We start from the raw sequence: 16,515 nt of genomic DNA on the forward strand, positions 1-16,515 counted from the left end.
GTAATTCAGTACAGGAATTATCATCATTTCTTGTTCATAATAATACTTAGCTGAGCTGTTACCTGTGGCAACGTTGTACAAATGAAATATGTGATGCGATCAAGCAAAATCAGTTGAAACTCGGAAAATATTGATTTTGAGATATAGCCATAAAAAGGAAATATATCCTTTTGCTTCCTCTTATTTTGGAAACTCTTTAATTGTTGAAACTCGGAAAATATTGATTTTGAGATATAGCCATAAAAAGGAAATATATCCTTTTGCTTCCTCTTGTTTTGGAAACTCTTTAATTGCTCATATCTTTGGAAGTGGTTGTTCAATTTCAATGAGGTTTTCTGCAAAATACAGCTTTGTATGTGCTTTTCACTATCTTATAAGAAACTGAAAATTTTATATTTCCAAGTTCCGACTGATTTTGCTTGGTCGTATTATGACAAGCTATCATACACATCATAAACTAAAGTACATGCTGTCTGACCCATTACCAGTCTGGTCTTCCATTGATTTCCTCTTCCCAGCCATCCGTCTTCTCGTCATTGGCCTCGTTTCGTTTTCAACCCTTTGCAAAGGCGCCCTCAGCGCCTGTAATTGCAATTTTCCGTTCACGTCTATCTGAAAGCTCTTTCCTTTCACACGACGTAACCTCGGTGAGCGTTTGACAAGACAATTGGGATTTTCAGAGTTCTTTGCCGCGTTAGTGTCCATGGCATCGATATGTATTGAAAAGTTTGACAGCCGAGCGTTTCTTTGAGTGGGTTGTTGACTGCAGGATGGTCCTGGTTCATCGTGGACGGTAGCTTCTGAGCACACTACATTTGGTTTGGCTGGAGACATATCTGTGGAAAAATTTATGAAAATATAAAATGAAATATCTGCCAAGCATGGTAAATGTGGTCATTTAATTTAATTTGTTCACATACACTTACGCACTCGCTTAAAGGTAGGTGGCCAGATTTTTTCGCAATGTGTTTTGCACCTCATAGTCATTGAGGCCTGTACCATCCAAAATAATCCAATTCCCAAGTTCTGAGGTAATTGCACTAGCCGTTTTGATTCACAATGGCCCATAAAATGGTATGTGTGGTATACCACAATTGGGGATGAGGCTATTACTTTTTCATTCATAACATCTAAATGGAAAATAATTTGGGCCTAAAATTTCACCGGGATTATGAGAAAAATACGAGCTTTCTGCGGATGCCAAAATCTCCATTTTGGTAGGAAAAAGTGGGGGAATGAGGCTGTCGATTAGGACACCCATCTTTAGAACATTTGTGACCCATCACATCGAAACACGGCAGTTGTCGGAAACTCACATTTGATAATAATGAAAATGTACCTCGAAAAATAAAGAAAATAATAAGAAATTTGAAGTGTATTTGTCACATAATATTGCCATTCTACATGCGATATTAATGGAAAAGGTGCCATTTTAAAGCTTAAAACAGTCCTTTAGTTTGGTAAGAAATCTACAAGTTCATTTTTGACGACAACTGTCGTGTTTCGATGTGATGGGTCACATTTTTGCTTTTAGTTTTGAGCAAGAACACATCCGATTTGGAGGCATAAAAATAAAAAATTGTATGATTTTTTTTTATTACAATCTAGCATCAATGAGGATTTCTATGCTGATGTGGCTGCACTGACCTGACAATACCACCATCAAAGTTGTAGAGCTACAAACTTTAGAACTCATAATTATGACAAAATATTCAGCTAGACTTTAAATTTTTTTACTATTGCCAACCTAAGAGGTAAGATTTTAGGATGAGCATTTAGGATTAGGATTAGCTCTTGAGGTGACGACCACTATTCCAAAGTCGTTCCAAATATAAAGCAATTACCGAATAGGGTGCAACTCTACTAGTCTTATTACAAGGCTGCCCCACCCCAACCCTAAACTCCGTAAACGAGTACTAGACTCAAGTCTAGCAAGTTGCACCCTATTCGGTAATTGTACCCAAAGTATTCTTCCACATACCTTGATAGTCCATAGCATCCATTTCTCCTTCGCTTTCTCCATCTCCTTCATATCCGGATCCAAGAGATGCAAAGCTATCATTCTTAGCAGGGAGTTCTTTGAAGCCGTTATCTATCTCCTGTTCCTCTACCTCAATGGTAGGAGTCACCACCCGCTTTTCTCTCTCAGCTTCTGCCTCTTGGGTCTTGGAATAACTGATGGGAAGAAAGCATGTACAAGTTTGTTATTTTCTGACACATGGAACAATTGGCAGTACCTACATTGGCATGACAAATAAAATTGAATTTGCACACGAGGAGCAAGCAGAAGGTGAAAGGTTCCGGTTCCTATAGGCAAAATATCTAATTCTCGATCATGAGAGCCAACTTGGGGTCGATCCTTCATGTAATTATTTTGTGTAAGCTAATCCTAATCCTAACCCTTAACTAACCCTAACCCTAATTATATTGTATAGTTACATGAAGGAGTAACCCAACTTGGGTACGCACAGGTGTTCAGTCACGTCGAGCGTACTACGCAAAGACAGCGCTTACAGCGCAAAGAGAATTAACCAATCATATGGTCGTTGCTAGACAAGGTGAAGGTTCGGTCATGCAGGTCACGCGACGGTGATATTTTGTGAAAAGTACGCTGACGCAGAAGGTACATCCTTTCATGATTGAGAATTTGTTATTTTGCCTATAATTACATTGGGCTTGAACTGCTTCTTGCATGCATGAAAAATAAAACCGGGAGAGAGTTAGATCTCAGGATGCATTTTGACCAGCCACTCCCTTGTTTCTGCATCAACTTCAGCATGACCTTTCAGAGATGCCAGTCAGTTTCACTCAAAAAACCTGAAAAGCGTGTGAATGCAGGCCAAAAAGCCCAAAAACAAATAAAAACGTGGGAATTTGAACTCACAAAAAACCTGAATTCAGGTTAAAACCTGAAAACTGGCATCTCTGACCTTTTGTTCCTACTGACTACACATCAATGTTTCAATTTTACTTCCTAGAACAACAACAATGACCATCACGAACGATCGAATAAATGTTTTGGACCTGCATGTCGCTCGTTTTATATGTATGAGAATGTGATAATTTTGTTGATACTACACTAATAAACAAGAATCTGTAATAAATTATTAGCAAATTTTAAAATAAGCAAAGTTGTTTATAAATTCTTTATGAGAGTGGATTTGCAATTTACACACTTGAACATGCTGAAATTGAATACAGTCGGTAAAATACTTTAATTGTCTCGGTTAAATTGATTGTTTTCTTTTTTGATCGTAATAATTGTCCAATTGTTGTTAACAATTGCCTGAGCCTGGACCAGCATACTCTTCATGTGCCCATAAATCGAAGGCGTTTCCAATCTAGGAATTCACCATCACCAAAATCCTCACCTGCCAGATCTTTGTCGCCTTGACGGTGACAATACAAACGGTTCCATCTCCATGTGTGGCATGTCTAACAAGGCTTGATTCAGCGATGCGGCTTCCATGCTACCCTCCTCCACAACACACAGCATCATCCTTAGGTCTTCCTCGGAGATGATGTCTATCTTAGCAACCTGCTCCTGCTCGTTGTCTTGGTATCGTTCTTTGACCGCTGCCAAGATCACGTCCCTGTGATCTACCATTGGTTCCTCGTTGAAGCTGGAGGTGATCAGAGAGAGCATTTTTTATTTTCATATGCATTTTAAATCATTAATATGTGACCGTCCATGACGAAATCAGTGTAAAGTTGCACATTTCAGTATCTTAGATTTTGAATTGGCTAAAATCCCCATAAAACAAGCTTTAACATGGTATATCACATTTCACAATTGCTTGTAAACTTGGTACTCAAAATTCAATAATTTGCCTTAAAATCCTTTGTTTTCAATTGAATTTTATTTGTTTTATTGATCCATATCTCTGAATGTGTACTGGCACCTTTACACTGGGTTTGTCATGGATGGTCACATATGTTGCTTTTGTTCTTTGTTGGAAAAAATCCTCAATGTTTGGAGGAGAAATTCAATATATATCTGAAAAGTTCACATTAAATCTTAACTGTCATATTTGGTCATTGGCACAACTGATGTCAGACAATTTTAAATCATTAATAATAATACGCTGCTTTTGTTCTTTGTTGGAAAAATCCTCAATGTTTGGAAGAGAAATTCAATATAAATCTGAGAAGTTCACATTAAATCTGAACTGTCACATTGGGTCATTGGCACAACTGATGTCAGACATTTATAGTATTAATTGCATTATCAAGCTAAAACTGAAATATCAAAACGAAAAACACTTAGGGCTGGTAATTTGGCAAGAATATCAGAATCTATGCATCAATCAATCGGATGATGCTCCGTCAAATGAGTCTGAGGGAATCAATCTTTGATTCACATAAAGTGCAACCGAATGAGCCCTAGGGACGTCTCATTTTCCGGGCAAGCAGACGTGAGAACACTTCTCCTCTGATTCAAGAGCTGCACTGGTTGCCAGTCAAACAGCGACTCATATTTAAGACCCTTCTGCTTGCCTACAAGTGCCTGCACAATCAAGCCCCCATTTACCTCACTGAACTCCTTCACATTTACATTCCATCTGTCAACCTGCGTTCCGGGCACGACCAACCTCGCCTTGTTGTCAACAGAACTTTCACTACTCAAGGGGATCGCGCTTTCACACATGCTGCCCCAATGTTATGGAACACTTTACCAAATGTCATCAGAAACTCTATCACAGTTGCTTCTTTCAAGAGCCAAACAAAAACTCATTTATTCCCGGACTAATTTCTTCCCCCATGTTTCATGCTGCTTTGTTTATTTGTTTAAATTAGTAATGTAAGATGTATAGTTTTAAGATATTTTTTCTGTAAAGCGCCGAGGTCGTGTTTTGCTCATGTTACAGCGCTATATAAAAGCTGCTTGTTGTTGTTGTTGTTAGGGATGCAATCAAAACTTGACCGGTAGTCAAACGCTCGTTCCGGGTGGTTCCATCCGGTTGGAGTCGGTTTCTATTGTTCTAAACAACGGCAACCGCCAGTCAACCAGCGGTCATCCCCTAGGTACTTGCCAACACTTCAGGAGTTACAACTGGTCAAACAAATTGACACATATCATTATCATGTCAGTTCTTTGACATACTTACCATTTCTTATACAGGTGGAATACACATTCTGTGAGATCTGCAACTGTATAGCCTGTGTATTCAGCTATCCTCTCTGGCCATGGTTGATCTAAAAATGCAGGAAATAAGAATGAAAACAAAGTACTTGTCAATCAGAATCCTTGAATTCATCAGGCTGTGGTGCTATCTTATAAATTAACTGTTAAAACAACACAGTGCAAGCCAAATTTTCCCGACTCTAAAAGTAATACGTCGGCAGAGTGAGATTTTGACGAATTATGGAAGATTTTGACGAATTATGGAAATTGGAAGGCCATATAAAAACACACGTTTTAAACCAAGTTTTTAAGTTTCAAAATTGCTTAATTATATTTTAATTAATAAAATAAAATATCGTAAGTGCAATGCAATTTTAATTAATGCATGCAAGACTATCGTATGTGCCACTTACGATAGTCTTGCACGCTAATTTTGTTTTTCATTTGCTGTAAGACCATCGTATGTGCCACATACGCTACTTTATTGGGCCTAAACAACAAAATCACAGAATGCTACAACATTGTATGCATCGTAGTTTGCTCAGGGCAGGTGCATTTTAAATCACCCACCATGTTTCCTATAGTACAAGAAAGCCATTGAACAGTGTAGCGGTTCGTTCAAGCATATCGATAGATCAGTCCCTCACCTTTGTTGATAAACAATGATGTCAATATGAAACCCCTTATTCTCACCTGAATATAACATCAATCTTGCTAATAACACGCATGCAGCAGCTATCTTCCCAAGAGGATAGGGTCCAAATTCAGCATACAGAAGACTAAGTTCACTTATGAATAGGGATAGACAGTGTGCTTTCTTGTTGTTTTCTACCAGCATACTGATTACTCCCAGGTAATCTAATACTATTGGCACCTGTTCATGACAAAGAAAGCGAGAAAAAACAATACAGTTACTTATTTTATGCATGAATAATTTACCAATTTCTCATGTAAAATAAGTTGCCTAAATTATAATGGTAATTTCAAATATGCCTATTCTGGTTGGGCTAACGTCACACAAGAGGGAAAAACCTTGTAAAATCAGTGCGCGCACGTGCAGTTCCACTTTAACAAGCTGGTTGCTATGCTCACGCGTGTATACCAAGGGGACAATGGTCCCTGACGTCTGAGTGAATACATAATCATGGGAAAATGTAAAAAACATGAAAATAGTGCTATAACATTTCCCACATTTTTTTTTAAGTATTCCTGTAATTTCTTAACATGGGGAATCAAAATTCCTCCAAATGCAATAATTCCTGTACAAAAAAAAAACCAAATTGTTAAAAAACATGAGCACAGGTGACAAGTGTTTACATGTAAAGAAACCTACCCTGATTTGTCCATGTAGAGTTGCTACGATATCTCCCATCATTCTTACTACTTCCTCATACTTATAAGCACCTTCTGTGAGCCAAGCTGCCTCCCTGATTGTGAAGATATCTTTCTCAAGCAGCCTACAATTTATCAAACAGGAAAGGAAAATGTTATCAAAGGAGTGCTCATCAGGGTTTCCTCAAAAGGTGTGCACACAAAAAAAGGCACCAAAATCCTAAGTTTTGGGTACTTTCATGGTGACTCACCCAATTGGGCGAATATCCACATGAACAAATAGTTGAATACCTTTCTCTACTCTACAAGATCTTGTATATATCAGCTCCAGCATATTTAAATGAACTTGTAGAAATGTATTCACCAACTCGTAACCTCCGTTCTACTACAAAAGGACTTCTTCAAGAAGCAGTTGCCAGAAACCAGTGGGGCAGCAGATCATTTCATGTATCAGCTGCAAACATTTCGAACAATCTGCCATTTTCGGTTCGCTCTGCCAAGAGCTTGTGTAGTTTCTAAACAAATTTGAAAACACATTTGTTCCAAAATGCTTTTAATTGACCCTTTGCATATCATGAACTATACAACACTGATGAACTGGTTTTTTATTGTTATAATATGTTTGTATCATTGTACATTGGTTGTTTTTTGCAAAGCGCCATGAGCGTCTCTCGACAGAGACCGGCGCTTTATTAAGTGTTCATTATTATTATTATCACTCAATAAAGTGGCCATGAAACACTTAGTAAGTTGCAAAATGAATGGAAATTACCACAAAAAAAATGTACACTTCTTGATATATTACCAAAAGTATGGTAGCCCAATTTTTAGCAAAAGCCAGCAACTTTTCCTGAGCACTCAACGGCAACCCTTATCTTTAACTTTTATTTACATATCTAGGGAAAAAATTGATTTTGCTTACAACAAACATAAAATAAGCTACATTTAATTTTCAGAGAATAGGGCTCTTTCTCTCTGTCTCATTTATTGACCAATTTCATATCAGAATCCGGTCTGTGGAAACCTTCACATTCAGAACAAGCACTTACCTTGATACTAGCACCATTGCGGCAATGCCAACCAGCTGAAGTGTTGCCCTTGATATCGGTCTGGATAGTAGATATCTGTCAACACAGTGGACAACGGTGTGTATGGTCGTCCTTGAGATCTCTTTGGTACTGGATACTTCTACTAGCCAATCTATAAGAATGTACCTGCAATGGAATCATTATCAAAATATTAGTCATATTCAGTGCTTTGTAACTGACTATCAATAGATACAAATGCATGTGAATGCATTTTCATAAAATATATCAAAACGCTGTTCATTTTAAAATTAGACTATGTGCAAGTTACTCATTAATATTCAGGCATGAGAATCAACTTTTATGGAAAAAACCTGAAAACGATACAAAAAGTGTGTGTTTTAATGAGCAAAACACCCCAAAACGACCTGAAAATAAACAAAAATTCTTAAATTTTGGTAAAAAAAACACATGCTTTCAGGTTTAAACCTGAAAACTCTCATGCCTGCATATTGTTGGAATTTCTTCAGCTCCTCCCCTATCCAAAAACAGAAATAATACTGCCATCGAACCTTTTTTGAAATGAAGCAAATCTGTTCTGAGTGAAAATAGGCGAGTTGGATACTAAAACATTTATCTCTAATAGTAATACTAATGGTTGGACTAAAAACATTTTGTGAAGCTAATATGACCAACTTATACTCTAATTCCTCCAATAAAAAATGTTATACACCACCAGTTTAATTCTAGAGTATATTGAAATGCAATACCGGATAAAATGTTTTGTCGAGTTCGATGCTGGTAGCAATATACTGAACTCACCTCATAGAACTGGTCAAAGCTGTTTGCACATTGAATACATTATGTGAGTTAGTGGGTCGTGATGACTGCACAAAGCTCCTGACAGCTTTCATGACTTGCTGCTCGTCTAGTCCACCGTAGTGTCCCTTGCCGTAGGCTCCTAATAGGTGGTTGTGCGCCACCATGCATCCCTGAGAGGCTATTTCCCTGAGTTGACGAATACTGCTTAGTGATGTGCTGGAGTCCTGTAGATGAGATGGATTCAAAATCAAAATTCAATGTACAACAGGGCATTTTAGAAGTTTGCGCAAGAGATATAACTTACACACATTACTCAGGTAGCTAAACACTAACCAAGAATATTGGTGTTTACCAGGCTTTGAAAAAATATGGAATTCAGCAATCTTATTCCAGGAACATTTTGAGATTGGGAAGGAAATTTTGCTTCCCCAATGTTAAGGGAAGGGGTATGAACGTTTGGACAGTATTTATTGTGGGACATGAGAGCACATCAGACCTATCAATTGCATTCTGAATCGAAGAATGTCCTTCTGATATCAAATAATTTTGATTTTTGAAATTCGCAATTTAATACACATTTTATGGCAAATCATTAAAATTGATATTTTGATATTTAACAGTACTTGAAGTAAACTTTATAAATCTGATGATTTATATTTAAAGTGTATGTAGGTGGGATGAAAAGCCGACGATCAATTGAAAATTTTGACCTTTCGTATTGAAGATATGGATTTTTTTTTCCCAAAACACCAAAAAAATTAGGTCTTTTAGAAAAAAAAAAATCCATATCTTCAATATGAAACGTTAACATTTTCAATTGATCGTTGGCTTTTCCTCCCAGCTACATACACTTTAAGAATATATCATTAAATTTATCAAATTTACTTCGAGGGCGGTTATATATCAAAAATGTGAAAAATATCAACTTTTAATAATTTGTCATAAAATTTGTATTATACCGTGAATTTCAAAAAATGAAAATTATTTGATATCAGAAAGACATTCTTCGTATTCAGAATGCAATTCGATGTCTGATGTGCTCTCATGTCCCACAAAAAATGCTGTCGAAACACCCAAAACGCTCATTCCAGATCCCTTAAGAAATTATGAGAAATGTTGATATCTCGGAGTGAAGTCTTAACTTATCTTCCCAGCAAATAAACATGTTTCCAATGTTTATCACATTTTATGCATCCAAACTATTCATATATGAACTTACAGGACGTTCTTTGACCTGCTCTTGCCATAGTAGATAAGATGCGTAACTAGAGCCGTGACTTGCTGCTAATCTGTACCAATATTGCGGAGTCTCATCACTCTCTTCTCCTTCCTCCTATAATAACAAATTGCAATATGATTTCAGTTTTAGTACAACACCAAGGATAATGAAATTAGGAATTTTATATTCTCCACACTGAGTCCAGGTATTTCATTACTCTGTGTTTTGATTTATAGCGAGGCCTAAAATTTCCAAATAAAGAAATGCTTATTGCTATTTTTTTTAAATTGCATTTTTAAAATAATTGTCACATTTGTTCCGCTTTTTACAAGCAATTAATTATGAACTTGGCAGTGATGTCCACAAGCCTCAGCACTAGTGGTGTGATTTTCGGGTAATTTTTTTTTTAAGTTTTTTTTTTTTTTCAGTTTTGTAGTGTCCTTGGACCTAGACCTAAATGCTAGTATTATTAATGGTTGACCTAAAAATTTTTTTTTTTTAAATTTGTACAATGTTTTGTGTTTTTAATATGAAAATTTATAATTTGTAATCATGTCATTGAATCTGAATGCATTTTGATATCATTAATAGAGTAAAACATGAATACAAAACATTAAAATTACTTTTAAAAAAAATTCCCTGCCCGGGTTACAATAGGATACCCGGGACTCACTCACACCCTTACTCAGCAGACTTTTGGAATTCGCTGACCACTGTCGCTCAAGACATAACCTTTAAACATTTGATTGTTGCAACTGTTGTGTAGCAGCGACAATGCTAGAAGATAAGGTAACTTGGGTGATATTTGGTCATCTTAGAAAAGCAACATTGTTTGAATTGTAAAAACAAAACACATCACTTAATACATAATTGTGACTTTACTAGAATGGTTCCACCCACTGCCAACTTACCTGCAGTAGTCTTTGTATTTCAGCTATGCATAAAAGTACTGAGTTACTGGCATTCTGGTTGTCCTTGCACGTGTTCTTGAGATAGTTGAAGACCTGAGCCTTGCAGCAGGAGCCATTTTGACTCCATGGGGGTCTGATAAACAGCCAGGTGAAAGGGAATGTATTGCTTGGTGTCAGCGACTCCGCTCGATGAAAGTATTCAGCTGCTTTAGTTCCATTTGTTTCTCGGGTACTACTTTCTATTTTTGGTGCTGTGAAGAAAAAAAGTTTTACAATTAAAAACCGATTGATATTTTTTTTTTTTTGCAATTCTCTTGATTAATTGGAAGGATATACTAGTACAACATCACATTAACAAACTGCCACATTTATGGTCAATCAATTGGAAATAGTTTTGGATCACAAATTAAACTGGTTTAGCTGTGGTTCTTAGGTTTATGCCATCAGTAAAATCAACTTCACAATGACATCAAAACTTTTCAAACAGCCCAGATGTAAAATGAGCAACACTCAATTATGGTACCTGAATTTACATTTGATTTTATTTTTATTTTGATAAAATAGCCCCATAAAAATATCAATTCTTTGAGGACTGGCTAGGGATAACAGTGGGCTAACCTCCCTCCAGTTGAAATACATACATCCCATGTGGTAGGTATTAATAGGTTAGGTCTTTATAGCAAATCAGAAATGCTGTTATATGTAATGAACAATTGGCAGGCAGGTTGTGTCAGGCATAAGACTGCACTGTCCTAAAAAAATGAAAATGCCTGTGAAATTGGCAAAAAGTACCAAAAACAGGCTGAAATGAAAAGGAGTTGCAAAACTATTGACAAAAAAAAAAAACGAAAAAAATTCTCATGCCTATTGTGTGAACTTGTGACTGTGTCTACTTATAAGTTGTGAGCAAACATGGTCTACTTACTGCCTTCGTTGTACAGGTATGCAACTCCTAGCTTGAGTAATGCTTCTACATTGCCATGATCTGCAGCTCTGTAAAAGAAACAAAACAACAGATCAGTTACAGTATATCATTCAAGATCCACTAATTCTTTTCAAAATATATAATTATTGTGTTAATTTATAAACCATATTTATTGCAGGGCTCGAAATAAGTAAGGCACAAGGGCCCTCGGCCCCCAAAAATTAGTGAGGGCCCGCAAAAGATACATCCAGTGGGCCCAAATGGCCCGCAAACAATTTACAATTTTTCTCACTTTTTTGTGGGGTTCATAGGTTAAAACCAATGGCCCAAATTTGGGCCCACAAAAGTTTGTGAGGGCCCTCAAACATTAATGATCGAGGACCCAAATGGCCCTCAGAAATTCTGGCTTATTTCGAGGCCTGATTTATTGTGAAGGTAAAAATAGGGTAGGTTCTCCACTCTCAAAATGACATAAAAAGTGATACACAGTGTCTTGAGGGCTCTTAATTTTACTTTATAAACTTGGTCCCTCTCTAGACGCTACAAGATCCAATTGCAAGAGGCCAGAGTTCTATTCCTGGGATAAAATTAACTATAAATTAAAAGATCAAGCCATGCCAAACAAGGAGCTGTTGTTTACATTTATTTTGCAGGAATGAGGATATATTTTCACTAAATATCATTGCTACCCACACTAGGAAACCCACACATAATTGTTTAGAGATTTTGCACTCCACCTTGAGTCTCAATTCCTGGTGATACTGGTACCTGGGTACCCACCCTGTAACTTACATGGGACACAAAATTACCCGAAAAATCATGCCCTTAGTCAACTATCAGTCTACAGCCACATGACCTGAATTTCAGGGAGGCCACCAAGACCATTGCCTGTCCCTTTTCAGTGTTGGCCTTGGTGCCCCCAGATCTTTGTCAACTTCAAGGCATTCTGTTATCACTTTGTCAGCTTCAACTAAGTTCAAGGCATTCTTTATCCCTTATTGGCCCCGGTGCCCTTCTTTATCCTTGCATAGTGGCCTTGAAAATGGGTGCCCCAATTTGAAGCTCACTAAACTGGTTCTTGTATGTCCAGTAAGGTATACAACTCACTTTTCAAAGTGCCTGTAGTTTGCTGCTGTTGGCCATTCTCCTACTAGAGTTGCAGTTGTCCACAGGCTTGTATTACAGTCTATCAACCACTTGAAATGTGTGCAAACCTACAAAGTCAAATTCATTTCATTATTGTTCATAATATTTCATGAGATCCTTCTTAGCAATTATTTTCAATAATACTCCCAAAACTGGAAACATTGAGCCCATTTTCTCACCAGGTATCGTGGATAGAGGTCTCCAGACCTGATCTTTAGATCGATCCTGTGTGTATGACCTAGATTTGCTGGTCTTGGTTTTGGTTTAAAAATTATCATCATCCAAATCCGGAAATGCAAAAAAAAATAAATTAATAAATAAAAAAAATTCTTTTTTTTTTACATTTCCGGATTTTTTTTTATGGCCAAATTACCGGAATTCCGGCAATTTCCGGAAGATCCCTGGATATATAAACTCACTAAAATGTAATTAGCAAACAATTTAAACCTTGTTTAAAAGATGTTGTCTTTATTTTAGTTATTTTTTACTTTACCTGTCTAAGTGATAACAAGTCCTTTAATGGAAGATACTTGAAGAGTTGCAGTAAGACTTCACTTGGTAGCTGACTAAGATTGTAGAATGACACTCTGCGACAAAACTTGACACGCCGCTTCCGCAACATGTACGGTCTTGGACTGGATTCTGAATCTGTATAAATTTACAATAAAGTAAATGGTAATTAGTAAAACATAAACTGAAAGTGATATACTAAACGGTCCATATGCACAAAAAAAGACCAAGTCTAACTTTAGACCTGGTCTGACCATGGAGATTAGTCCCAAGGTGAAAAACGTTTGGTACCGTATGTATTCTATAGACCTTTTCATACTGAGTAATTCCGATAAAACCCGAAACATGAAATAATTTCCCCTATGGCGCGCGCATAAAAGTACCTCTTCAGCATCATGTACAGTGCGAAGTTCCAATGTGTAACAGGCATCATAACTACGATGACCTTTCGACGGTCAATTAAAGGACGAGAGAGGTACTTTTGCCAAGGATAATGTGCATTAGTGCAATCAAGCGTGTGATGGTATGTCTTATGTAAGAGACTGGTGCGTAAAGAAAACGTTCTGTAAAAAAAATTAACTGATGAAAAATGATGGACATTTGTCCATTTCTTTTCCATTAGTATCTTGTGAAAAACCAAGTAGCTGAGGTGTTAGCTCAATATATGCTAGGAAAATATTTCTCGCGATGACCCTGTATTTTCGCACAAAAGTAGGTATACATCTGGTACGGTACCACAAATATTGCTCAAATGACACATTGACAAGGCATAATTTAGAGTCAGAATTTTCCAGTCAAAAATACATTCATGAAATTGCAGTTTTGCACACAAAAAACAGGCAATCTTTTCTTTGACCACCCGAGCTATAAGATTTTTTTATCAAATTCAACTTTCGCATCAACAAGCTCAAACATGATTAGCTAGATACAAACAGACGATACGGTACCTTTATATTTCATCAAATATGCTTTATCCAAGCACTTGGTAAGTGCCAGATATTTGAGAGCAAATTTTGCGCGACAGTCTTGGAAAATTCGTGATTTGTCAAATATTCCCAAAATGCGTGCATTTCCCCAAAAAGTTCAAAATTGCAGTTTTTAAAATTTTTTAATATTTTTCTCCTTTTTTTTCTAGAAAATATTTTGCCTGGCATGTTGCATTGGTTAATTTTCTGCATGCTGCATGGATTGTTGCAGATTGACATTTCTTTCAATAGTGAAAACTTAAGTTTTTTAGAAATGAATCTAGCCTACTTTTTGGATATTTTGGGAAAATCTTAAAATTTGCGTCCAAACTTAAAATTTGCGATTATATATATACCCAAAATTCGTGAATCTTGGTGTTTTTTGCGCATCACAAATTCTCCCGGTGCTTAGCTTTATCTTTCAATCTTTTCTTTAACCACCCACGCTAAAACTCGGGGTTCGCAGGTTTTTGCCGCAGGTGGAAAAAACATGGTTTTAACCGCTATGGCAAAAACAGTTTTTGCCGCAAAATGGCAAAAACTAAAAAGTGATTTAAAGTTCCGATTTTTGATCTCAGAACGAATTAATTTCCATTTAACTGAAATGTGGCATACCAGTATCAAATTCAAAATTTTTTTCATTAGGCCCTTCGCACTTGATTATTAGTTTCCTGTTTACCGCCCGCGTCCAAAATTGAAAATCTCAAAATAATTAATTATTTTGTCTTTATTTCTAATTTTCTCCTTTAAAATAACTTTCAACAACTTCCACTTGCCATATTCTAACTTTAATAATATCAACAATAATGATGAATGAACAAAGAGTACAACTCCACCTTCACTTCTTTATAAAATCAAATATTGTTGTGAAATAATTAAATGCCCGCCCTAGTCAAAACGAGTCAATAGTTGCTTGTAATAGTTCAAACTAAATAAAGAAAATAAAAGATATAATTAATAATTAATAATTAAAAGTCACCTCGTCCCTTTTTCAAAATCTTAAACAGGAAACTAATAATCAAGTGCGAAGGGCCTTATAAGGACTTGATGAGACAAAAAATAAGTTGAATGATTCATTAAAAGATGTATGTTTACTGTTTATGAGCTTTCTGTCTGAGACTACAATGGTATAGGCCTACATACTAGTCTCAGCTTTTTGCTATTTTTGCCGGTTTAAACCAGTCCAGGCAAAAACACAGGTTTTTACCAGTTACTGCCACTTGCCAAAACTTCTGCGTAGCACTGTAAGCGCTTGATGTACACTCGTTTTGACAGCGATTTATGCTCACGTATCAAGAATTTTCAAGCACGTTTGACAGGTTTTTTACTGTGTGACGCAATTCGACATTTATTCAAGATGGTGAATTTCTCGAAAAACGTGATGTACTTTTCTGAAAATTTTCTTTAAAAAATTCCCTCATTTCACCAATTCTTTGCCACTTTCTACTCACCTTTTAATGTGACAATATATTAGTGATGCTGATTTTATGAATTGAAAGTATGTTTCCCCGGTATGTTTCTTGCTTTTCCGATGATGTTGAAAAGAATGTTTTCACCATTTTCAAAAATTGTACCCCATAATAAATTAATATCCCTCATTTATCGAAGCCCTGGCTGCCCTCCATTATTCCAATACCGTACATATAAACCTTGAAGTTCAATGTTTGGCAACTGGAATTGGAAAAGCTTAGCAAAAAACTCATCAGAATTTTCATAAAAAAGAGCATGGAGTCCCATATTTAATACCAAATCTGAGTCTGTAATTTTAATTTAGCATGAAATTGTAAGCATGATGCATGCACGCATCATCGTCTGGATCATAGGATGGTATATTAAGGCTCCCGGGGGTAAACCGGTAAGCTTAAAAACATGATTCACGAAAAATGGAAAGGAAAATTGGGACTCAAAAATCTCTTGAAACAAACCATGAAACATCTTTTTTAAGCTAAGAAATATATTTTAAACAAGTACCCATTGTGATACTAGATCCAGTTACCAAAAACCTAGAACTGGTAGAAGAGAAAAGGGGCACATATTAAATTTTGAACTAAACTCAGGTAACCGCGCATTCCGTTACACCGGCACCAGCCGTTACTATTCGAGCGCCGAATCAGCTGGGTGGGAGGGTTTTAGGATGAGGGAATCCCCCTCATATTTCACTTTTAAAATTAAGGCACGCAATTTTTCTTCGATAAGTACAATTAACTTACCTTCCATTACAAGCACAAATAGAAAAAACACTAAAAACTGATGTCAATGAGTGTAAAAATTGAAGAAAAACACCACGTCGAGACACCACACAAACACATGCATGCATCCAAACCAAAACATAAGAGACCGTTGTGAAAAGCCCGCCCTCTATAGTTTTCGGTTGAACATTCACATAATTCAAGGGTTCTGATTGGTCCAAAGATTTATGCTTTATGAACCCGGGTAAAACAAATTATTATAATCATGATAAAATACCGGAAAACTAAAATTATTGAAAGTGGCAAAAACCTCATAAAATCATTTCATGTTTGAAAAAACATTTTT

The 16,515-nt window shown here is 36.5% G+C and overlaps 1 protein-coding gene across 1 annotated transcript; it reads right to left on the reverse strand.

Annotated features, from left to right (window-relative positions):
• Positions 1-262: 262 nt before the first annotated feature.
• Positions 263-16,308, reverse strand: LOC140164928 (cyclin-F-like). The gene is made up of 14 exons (XM_072188326.1): positions 16,191-16,308; positions 12,999-13,153; positions 12,467-12,573; positions 11,360-11,427; positions 10,435-10,685; positions 9,524-9,637; positions 8,305-8,528; positions 7,507-7,671; positions 6,459-6,582; positions 5,819-5,999; positions 5,109-5,196; positions 3,372-3,623; positions 1,982-2,175; positions 263-836 (listed from the first exon to the last, which is right to left on the reverse strand). Exons 1-14 carry the CDS (start codon positions 16,195-16,197, stop codon positions 451-453), a joined length of 2,316 nt encoding a protein of 771 aa, XP_072044427.1. The 5' UTR covers positions 16,198-16,308; the 3' UTR covers positions 263-450.
• Positions 16,309-16,515: the final 207 nt, after the last annotated feature.

This window comes from Amphiura filiformis, chromosome 11 (assembly GCF_039555335.1).
Source record: "Amphiura filiformis chromosome 11, Afil_fr2py, whole genome shotgun sequence".
Lineage (NCBI taxonomy): Eukaryota > Metazoa > Echinodermata > Ophiuroidea > Amphilepidida > Amphiuridae > Amphiura > Amphiura filiformis.